Here is a 10,711-nt window from a genome sequence, read left to right as displayed (position 1 = left end):
AAGTTCGGGATAAAACTTACAATTGTACTGTAACATCCCGAGTTGTGATATGTGAAAAGGCTTAAGAGAATTGATTTGGCTACCTATGTCACCAAAGTTGACTTACCTTTTCCAGAGCACATCCTGAAAAAACTCCAGAGTTAAGCGTGCTTGAACTGGAGTAGTGGAAGGATGGGTGACCTATCGAGAAGTGATTCGCGATAGCGTGCGAGTGAGACCAAAGCATGGAAAAAGGTCGGGTGGTGATTAGGGTTAGTAAACAATGATTTCGAGCCTTTAGAAAAATTAACGGACCGATCGCTGGAACGGGATGGGCCCACAGGCCGAGAGAGCGGACGTGGGTGGCCTATTAGCTGTGGGCGGTCGGGGCGTTACAAGTGGTATCAGAGCTGGTTAGCCATCTCAGTTCTGACCTGAGAGGCGTCTTGAGACTTGTCGTGGAGCGCAACGAGGACGTTGCGTTCTTTGAGAGGGGGTGAATTGTAACATCTCGAGTTGTGATATGTGAAAAGGCTTAAGAGAATTGATTTGGCTACCTATGTCACCAAAGTTGACTTACCTTTTCCGGAGCACATCCTGAAAAAACTCCAGAGTTAAGCGTGTTTGAACTGGAGTAGTGGAAGGATGGGTGACCTATCGGGAAGTGATTCGCGATAGCGTGCGAGTGAGGCCAAAGCATGGAAAAAAGTCGGGTGGTGATTGCAGGGTCAGTAAACAATGATTTCGAGCCTTTAGAAAAATTAACGGACCGATCGCTGGAACGGGATGGACCCACGGGCCGAGAGAGCGGACGTGGGTGGCCCATTAGCTGTGGGCGGTCGGGGCGTTACATGTACCTGGATAATCCGGTGAGAATTCGATTAGTTTGTAAGAAAGATTATGGCGGAGTAAACAATGAGAATGGAAAAGATGAGAGATGAAATGGTTTAGAAATAAAGAGTATATCGATTATAGTGAAAAGGGAAATAACTCTTTCCAGACCATTCTTTTCACGCGTAATTCTATATAGGTGTTTTGTATAATGAATAAGGGGGGTGGGGTGGGGGTGGGGGTGGGAAATACGGACGATAAAAGCACATCAACGAGAAATGCTGAAATGAGAAATGCTGAATTCCATCTTTGCAAATCATTATGTTAGCGGTGTATAGGGAGTGCAATTTCTCTTTTTTAATTTTTGTTTTTTTCCCGTATTCTATGTGATTGCATATTGCACATCCTAAACATGCGAGTATATCAGGTTAATGAGCCAAGCTGGCCCATATATTGGCCCAATTACGTTAAAGATATTTAACGGCCATATAAATAGAACCAAGAAAAAAGAAAAAACTCGAGCTCTCTTTGTGGTTTTAAAAGAAGAAAAGTGAGAAATTGGAGATGACCATTAATATAAATTTGTATCTCCATTGTGACCAGAATAATCTGAGACCTAAACTGTAGAGGTTTTAGGCCCATAGGATTTGTAATCTCATGTGTTGGGAAACGAAAATATTATTTATGTGCAATCAACAAAACAATCAAACTTGCATAGTGTGTGATACTCTTGTCTCTGTCAATGCGTGTGAAGAAACAAAAACAGACTAGCCTGACATGTTGGAGCCGTATTATGGAAACTAAATCAAAGTAACACTAACACTTAGCAAACAGATTGATTCCTAAGTTTGTCAACGGCTCTGCTTCATCATCCACATTATCACCGGCCGCAAATGGTGAGAAATCAGTAGGCACTTACGGAAGACTCACTTCTCGTTTGAGCATCCCCAAAACCTGTTTCATCGACGGTCTTGAAACCGGCAATCTTTGCAGACACTGCAAGGCCACTTTTATGCACAACACTGCTTGTTCCTGGTCCAAATTTTGCAACTTTCGGTCCACAAGATCAACAAGCTTCCCTCTTCTCGCCAGCTTCCTCGCCCAAGACATGAGATTCGCCCGTTGGATCTCACTCGCAGACCCCGTCATCTCAAGCGGACGCCTCCCCGAAACCAGAACCAACAACAGTACACCGTAGCTATAGACATCACATTTCTCAGACACGTTGTTGTTGTCTAAGTTACAGTACTCAGGCGCTGCATAGCACACGGTTCCTCTCATGCTCGGCGTGCTACTTATCCCGCAGCTCTTCGCTATCTCCCCACTCACCGAGTCATGGCTATTACCCCGTGCTCTTAACCCATCTAACCACCAATCTATGCTGCTGCCTTTACTGTTACTACGACGCCTCACGCTACTACTCCCATCATCACTACAGAACTCAGATTCTAACGTTTTCTTCTTCTTCTTTTTTTTATTAGCGAGTTCTCTTCGGTACTCATCTTTCCACCACTCTCTAACCATCCTCCGCTTCTTCTTCTCCTTATTCTCACTCTCTTCCTCCAGCGAAAGCCACCACTCTAGTCTCTTGCTACTCTTCTTCTCAAGCTTCTTACTCGACGAAGAAGAAGAAGCTGTCCTCGCCACGGACTCAATCCAATCAACGCTGCTCGGTCTCTCCTTCTTCACCTCCGAGCCAATCCACTGCATCACATACTCCTTCACTTTCCCTCTCTCCGCATTGCTCTCTTGCTTCCACCACCAATCTTTCCCCTTCTTTAACACCACATCCTCCCCCATCTCCGGAGAAGCGGAGACAACCGTCTCCGGCGACTCCAAAGGCGCTACTCCCATCTCCGGCGAAGAACCAGTAACTGGCGGCGACTGTTTCACCGGCCCGAAGTTGAAATCTTCGTAACCAGTCGCGGTAGTGATCACACTCTCTAACTCTTCCTCCACCCCTCCTCCTCCGCCGCCACCGTTACTCTCCGGTGCTACAGCGATCTCCACGTGCTCAGGCTTAACTCTAGCTAAACCGAAGTCAGCGATTTTAGCTGAGAAGAGCTTATCCAACAGGACATTGCTAGGCTTTATGTCTCCGTGAATCACAGGCCGTTCGAGGCCGTGAAGATGCTCGATACCTTCGGCGACGTTAACCGCAACCGAGAATCTCTTACTCCAATCCATAAGCTCAGGGCATCTCCTATGAAGCAGCGCGTCTTGTAAGTTTCCATTATCCATAAGCCGGTAAACGAGAAGCAAACGTCGTCGTTTTCTATCGTGCGAGAAGCCGATGACGGGGACCACGTGAGGCGAGTCAAGCTTGGCGGCGAAGAAGAGCTCGTTCTGGAACTCGGCTTCTCCCTGGAGAGATCCTGAATCCATCACCTTGACGGCCACATTCTCGCCGGAGGAGAGGGTTCCTCTGAAGACGGCGCCGAAGCCGCCTTGACCGAGCCGGTTCGCCGGGGAGAAAGACGCGGTGGCGCGGCGGAGAGTCGAGTAAGAGAACTCGCGCGGCGGGTGGGAGGAGGAGGAGGGGGCTCCGGGCGGAGGTGGTGGACGTTTCCGGCTGGACTTGCAGAAGCAGACGGAGAGTGTGATGAAGAGAGAGAAACAGGCGCCGGCTCCAGCAACCGTTAACGGCGGAAAGGTTCGAGTTGTCTTGTCGTGGTGGGCCTGGTGGCTTAACGGCGGTGAGGCTACCGGAGCCGGTGCCGAGATTGCTCGTGACGGCATAGTGGATTAACTAACCGAGGCTGAAACATAAACAGGAGAATAAAAATCGAAACTTTATGTTATGTTTCTCCGTCGGAGTTATGTCTGTTTTTAGCTTTTCAGATTAAAATCGGAAAGAGAGAAGAAAGGTAACAGCTGTTTCGAAAAATGGAAATGTTTTGTTATTTGTCGATTTTCCTGTTTTTAATTGTAAATTAATTAAAATCATTAATTACATCTTGGTTTCACTTATTGGTTCAACCAAATCTTTCCATATCAGATCGAGAAAACCATACAGAGATGAAAAATAATGGTTCAAGATTATGTTTGAATTTAAAGTATAATTTGAAGATAAAGCAAAGCCAAGACCAATTGATTTAAGTTTAATTTGGTTTCTTTACTTCTTCATGAACCAACATACCCGGATTGAAAACCGGACCGGGTTAGCTGTTAGCGCCATGTTTAATGCTCTAATGTTACGTCGCTTTTGACTGACATAAGAGATCATTTAATTTGTAACGTTAAAAGGGAAATTAAAGAGGTGGTGGTATTCACGTGGGGAGGCCGTGGGGTAATCAAAGATCACCATGTGGAATTTGTCTAATTAGGTTACTTAATTTAATTAATTACTAACATATTCAAAACGGCACGCAACGTTTATTGTATTGAGAAAACGGACCGACTTCTCAGAAACCACACGGAACCTGCTGTTATTTTTTCCAGCTTTCGTCTTCATTAGATTTAAAAACTTTGTTTATTGCTGAAATCTAATTGGATAATTGTATTACGTGTGTATTTACTTTCTCCTTTTAAAAAAAAAAACTTAAAGTCAACACTATTTTATAGTCAACTTTATGCTGTTCGAAGATAAAACACGCCTTCTTATGAATTTTCCTTTTTTGCGTCAACTCTCTTAACGGATCTTTCCCCTTTTTTTTTATAAAAGGAAATGTCCACAAGAAAGGCAAGCACTAATAATTTACTTATCAGATTACATACCAAAAACGGAAACTTAACATTTGAATGCACAACTGAAATCCTCTATATATAGGACTAGTAGAATCACTCACAGAACACACAATTGAATTGCCAACTAGAAGAACAAGAAGAGAAGAATTATTTTTGAGAAGATGATTCATGCCAACGAAACTGAAGCATTACCGTGCGCTGGAGGTTGTGCACTCTTCGGGACACGAAGGAACAATAATCTATGCTCCCTTTGCTACAAAAAGAGTGTCCTTGAACAGTTGGCCACTCTCAAACTTGAGTCCAAGCCCCAGCCATCAACAGTTCCCACAAGAAGTCCAACAGTTGCCGTACAAGAACCGGTTAGAAAACAGAGATGCGAAACGTGTCATAGGAAATTAGGGATGACAGGATTCAGCTGCAGATGCGGACACATGTTTTGTGGGCCACATCGGTATCCCGAGGAGCATTCTTGTCCTTTTGATTACAAACAATCTGGACGCCTCGCATTGGCCAAGCAGTTGCCTTTGACTAGAGCTGATAAGTTGCATACTCCCTCCGTTTCGAATTAGATGTCGTTTTAGAACAAAATTTTCGTTTCAAAGTTAGTGTCGTTTTATGATTTCAATGAATTTATTGACTTTTTATTATAATATATTTTTCTATTGGTTGAAATCTGGTTAGGTGTATTGGTAATGATGTTTTTATCTAAAATTTATTTAAATGTTTTATTAATATGTGTGTTGAAGTCTAGAACAATAAGTAAAATGAAATGGATGGAGTGGATTTTAGTCATAGTTTGTCTTAGATATTGAATACAATTTTTGATGTTATTTTAAATCTTTAAATGAGCAATATACACTTCTTTTTCCAAGATTCCAAGCATAATGATCCAACTAGAAAGCTGAATGGAAGTTGTCCATATATCATTAAAATGTCATAAAATAGCCAACGGGTTAATAAACTAAAATTGTTGCAAAAGATGATTAATCATGTAGGACAGATGCCTCAAGAATGACTATTCTGGTCATTTACATTTGTCATATCTCTAAACGATGTTTGCATCATCATCTTCTTATGTTTTGTCTTTTTCTCATGACATTAACCGACTCTCTTCTCTATAAATAGAAGTCGTAAGAGAAAGAGAAGAATAATAAGAAGAAGAAATCTTATAACATCCTTTCTCTCTTTACGTTTTTAAACAACAACAATAATTATTAAAGTCAACATCTCATCTCTAGTTTTTGTTTCATTGATTAACATATATATATATATATACAGATATATAAAAATATATATCTGAACTGATAGTTCACAACACGTTATCAGCACGAAACTCTGACCAACTAAGGTTTATCAATTCGAAAGTTTTTAAACCAACCGAGGTAATGTTTAAATTTATGTATTTCAATATATTTAATTTATTTAAATTTTATTATTATTTTGGAATGAGAAGCAAGGTCTTCTCCGTCTATTTATCGAGATGATAGGCACTGCTTTTTTCGACTGATTATTATGGTAGGATATGCCTTAACGATTAGAGAACACGTGGTAGGTTTTGCCTCCGTTAATAAAAAGAAAAGGTAAAAAATGGTAGACTAAGTCTTCTTAGACCTTGAAATAAGTAAAAGTCAAAATGGTAAACCATGTTTCCTCGGACTTTGAAAAATGATCAATACGGTAGTCTAAGACTCCTCGGATCATGTGGTAGGCTAAGCCTCCAATTTTATTTATTGCCTTTTAAATTTCTGCAATTTAATTTATGCATTTATTTTATGCTTTTAATTTATGCATTTAAATTTTCGTCTTTATATATTATTATTCTATGAATGCCCTTGATATTACTAGAAATAATTATAAGACTTGGGCAGTGGATGCAAAGATGCACCTGAGAAAAAATGAGCTTTGAGAAATCATCGATAAGTTGAAACGATATCGGATGAGAAAAAGAAAAACCATAATATTTTACCCCACTTCAATGATGGTTTATAAGATGAGGTGTATCATGAGAAAAGATTTAGAAGATCTTTGATAGTTAAATCCTTGAAAGAAAGGATTGAAGTTGATGTAAATCCTCCAAGTAAACTGAAAAAAAAGATGAAATCATGATACTAAACCATCAAGTCGGTCCTACTAGAAAAGGATGAGGGTGTAGATGCGGTTGAAACCGATATCATGGTCGTGGAAGAGGACGAGGAAGAAGATTCCATCCCTATGAGAATAATGAGAACTTCTACGAAAATGAAAGTGGTCGGGTGATAAAAGGCAAACAGAAAATGTTTGCTATAGATACGGCTAGAAAAAAAACTGGGTAAGTAGTTGTCGTACACCAAATATTTAGCCGATATGTATCAAGAATCAAAAAGAAAAAGAGAAAGGAAGCGAAATAAACTTCATCTCTTATGAGCCCGGACCATCTTTTCAAGGCTTGAATACTCATATTGATGATTCAGATTTTCTGGTTGGTCCAGAAAATAAAAATAAAATATCGATGTGATATGATAATTATTTTTCTAAAGAATATTTTGAGATTCAGGATGAAGATAGAAATACTTGACAGATATTGGGTCTCGTACATGGCTATTAAAGGTAACAAATATCTCTTCTCTTTCAAAATAAATAAGTATAGTATTTAGTAATATAAACATATTATTGGCTATAGAAAAACTTAAGATGAAAAGACATGCATAAGAAAAAGATGGCAAAATTATAATTGAGTGCTAAACCTGAAGTTTACTGATATATAACCATCTCCAATAATGTTATCGACATTATTGTGAAATGTTGAAAAACCAGAAGTTTTTCACATATAGTATGTCAAGAAAATAAAGGAAACCATCATGGGTGATGAATCATCAAACAAGTTCACTATATATGATTTCTTTAAACAGACCCTAAGTTAAGATCTCACTCTAAAGGATTTGAAACATAATTCATCCGAAAATGAGAAAACTGAATATGTTATTGGTTCTGGATTCAGTACGAGATTTTAGACATTGAATGTCATCATCTCGAGGGGGAGAATTAAAGAATCATAGTGAGTGGAACATTGAGAAATTATGTTCGCACTTGAAAAAGTAAATTCAAGTAAGATGATCCTCATGATCGGGTGTAAACATGCAGTTGTGCATGTAATGAAGACATATACAATCCATAAGGGATAAAGTATATGGATAATTAGAAATATGCTCCCAAGTTTGCTAGAAACATATGAAAAGCTGATGGAATGAGATATGTGAAATGGATTACAATGAAAAGTAGAATAATCCATTTACAAAGTGCCTGCCAGACATTTTGATGAATAAAATCTCATATTCCAGCTGAAAAGACTCCAATAATAAAATGTGTCCTACACGGATGATATATGAGTCTATTGCACGCTAGAGACGTGATAGACCATTTTGGTTCCAAAGAGTCCTCGAAAAAGAGCAAAAATATAAATAGAGGATGAATCTCATTATGAGACCGTTGATATGGTTAATGTGTAATCAAGTACCTGAGTAAATCATCGATGATAAAGAGATCTCGATTAACCATATCAGTACGGGTAAAAAGATGGAACCAAATAGAAAATAGATTGTCGACAATAATAAAAAAGCGCTATATAAATAAGGATTATGAATCTACCTCTATGTATGAGGGTAGAGTGAATTGATTGACCATCAATTCGATATAAAGCTCGTTAGAAAAACGAGAAATGTTTGGACCAAAAGTCCAAGGTATATATTTCTCCAGAGAATGAAATGAAAGATGACTTTGAGGTATGAAAAACGACTTGTTCCAAGGTCACTGGAGAAAATTTAAAATAGATGCAATATATTGATATGTCTGGCAGGAAAAAAACGACTTGAGTTGCATCTTGATATTTAGAAGTCCCTGGAGAGTTAAAGATGCTCTTGGGAATGTATAAAACTCTGGAAGAGTTAGAACAAGCCGTATATAAGGTATATTGAACTAGTAACTGGTGATATGTTTATGGCATGGTTCTTCAATTGCCATTTTAATGAGAATGAATTTCAAGTGTTAGGGGGAGGAATTAGAGAAATTCCTAAAGATATTATAAGGTCTACACAATCGTTGTTACACCTTGACCCCCCTATGAATTAAAGAGAACATGAAATTCAGGAAATTGTGCATTTGCATAATTTGGCAAACCAGTTACCAAATGGGTTCACAGATACGACATGATATACCCGCTGAAAATGTTCCATCAAGAGTTGATGTTCCTAAAGAACAAACTGATGGTAACAAAATGAATGAACCTAGGGTTCAATTAAAGAGGGGGAGACTAGCGGGTTCTAAAGATAAAAATCCCCGAAAAAAAAAATAGATGAGGAAAATAGTAAGGTTCTAGAAGAACCTGATATTGAAAGATGTCTGAAAGAAGACATAAATAGAAAGGTTCCAGAAGAAACTGTTACTGAAAAATGTCTTAAAGAAGGTATAGAAAAAGATGATCCAGATGACGAGAAGAGAACAAAAAAGTATGAGATTTCCATCAACTACGCCCGAGATGAAAAGTTATGGATCAGAAATAAGATAAAAGATGTTGATGGAATGTTCTCCTTTTCAGTGTCCAAAGAGATCGATCATAAAAACGATGATCCTGATCAAAGGTCCATTTTGGAATGTCTTTGGACCAATAGTCTTAACGCCTGAGAATATAAATCCAGTTGGGTATAAGTGGGTATTCGTGAGAAAAGTAACACGATATAAAGCCTGATTAGTTGCCCAAGATTTTTCTCAGAGACCGAAAATTGATTTTGAGAAACATATTCCCTGGTATTGGATGCAATTACGTTTAGATTTTTGATGAGCCTAACGGCGTCTAAAAATCTTGAAATGCATCTCACGGACGTTGTGACTGCATATTTGTTTGGATCGTTGGATAACGATATATATATGAAACTCCCGGAAGGATTGAAAATGCCAGGGGCATTGAAAGAAAAATCCAGGGAGATTTGTTTGGTCAAGTTACAACGATCACTTTACGGACTAAAGTAATTCGGACGGATGTGGTACAATCGTTTAAGTGAATATATCTTGAAAAAGAGATATGTGAATAATGCGATATATCCATGCGTTTCTATGAAGAAATCGTCATATGGCTTTGTGATCATTGTTGTATATGTAGATGACCTAAATGGAACTCAAAAGGAGGTTGATGACTCTCGAACTCAAATGAAAGAAGAGTTCGAAATGAAAGATCTCGGCGAGATAAAGTTTTGTCTTGGGCTCCCGACAGAGTATCCCCGAGAAGGAATATTTGTGCATCAATCAAACCATACGAAAAGGTTATTGAAACGCTTTCGTATGAATAAAGCGACTCTTTTGAGTACTCCAATGGTAAATAGATCTCTCGATGTTGAAAGAGATGTTGTTTTAAAAGATCCTGGTAAGATCTTATAAGTACTTTGGAGATGATAATGCTCATTTCCGATTCATAGAAATTAGAAGGACGTCGAGAACATATTCGTTCTCTCCAAGAAACAAACTCTGGTTGCGACATTTTCGAATCAAGCATAAACTATTGCGCTTCACGAAGCATGTCGAGAATGTGTGTGGCTTCGGTCAATGAGTCACCACATACAAGAATCAAGCGGAATAGTTAACAAGAAAGAGCCGATGAAAGTTTTTGAAGATAATTCGGCGTGGGTCGTTCAACTCAAAGAAAGTTATAACTTGAGTGAAGTACATCCCTCCAAGATTTTTCTCATACATATGAGAACTCGAGAAAAATAAAGAAGTGGACATCGAGTATGTACGGTCATGCGACAATCAGGCTGACTTGTTCACAAAACCTCTTCCGACTACAACATTTCAAAAACATATCTATGATATCGGAATGCAGCATTTGCGTGACCTGTGACGAAAAAGCTTTGTCTACTATTATCAGGAGGAGATTACGGCAGTGTATTCTTTTTTTTTTGTCATGGTTTTCGTCCCAATGGATTTTTCCATGATTAAGTTTTTAACGAAGCACTACGTAATATAAGATGAATAATCAAGGGAGAGTGTTGCAAAAGATGATTAATCATCTGTCTCAAGAATGACTATTCTGGTCATTTATACTTGTCATATCTCTAAGTGATGTTTGCATCATCATCTTCTTATGTTTTGTCTTTTTCTCATGACATTAACCGATTCTCTTCTCTATAAATAGAGGTCATAAGAGAAAGAGAAGAATAATAAGAAGAAGAAGTCTTATAAGAGCATC

The 10,711-nt window shown here is 38.7% G+C and overlaps 2 protein-coding genes across 2 annotated transcripts; one reads left to right on the top strand and one right to left on the bottom strand.

Annotated features, from left to right (window-relative positions):
• Positions 1-1,470: 1,470 nt before the first annotated feature.
• LOC111204565 (receptor-like serine/threonine-protein kinase At4g25390) lies at positions 1,471-3,723 on the bottom strand. Its single transcript, XM_022699626.2, has one exon. The coding sequence runs from the start codon at positions 3,547-3,549 to the stop codon at positions 1,726-1,728; it is 1,824 nt and encodes a 607-aa protein (XP_022555347.1). The 5' UTR covers positions 3,550-3,723; the 3' UTR covers positions 1,471-1,725.
• A 386-nt stretch (positions 3,724-4,109) lies between these two features.
• On the top strand, positions 4,110-6,154 carry LOC106408446 (zinc finger A20 and AN1 domain-containing stress-associated protein 10). Its single transcript, XM_048763128.1, has one exon. The coding sequence runs from the start codon at positions 4,659-4,661 to the stop codon at positions 5,064-5,066; it is 408 nt and encodes a 135-aa protein (XP_048619085.1). The 5' UTR covers positions 4,110-4,658; the 3' UTR covers positions 5,067-6,154.
• Positions 6,155-10,711: the final 4,557 nt, after the last annotated feature.

This window comes from Brassica napus, chromosome C7 (genome assembly GCF_020379485.1).
Source record: "Brassica napus cultivar Da-Ae chromosome C7, Da-Ae, whole genome shotgun sequence".
Classification (NCBI taxonomy): domain Eukaryota; kingdom Viridiplantae; phylum Streptophyta; class Magnoliopsida; order Brassicales; family Brassicaceae; genus Brassica; species Brassica napus.
The sequence above is the reverse complement of the archived record's forward strand: the minus strand, read 5'-3'. Positions and strand labels throughout refer to the sequence as shown.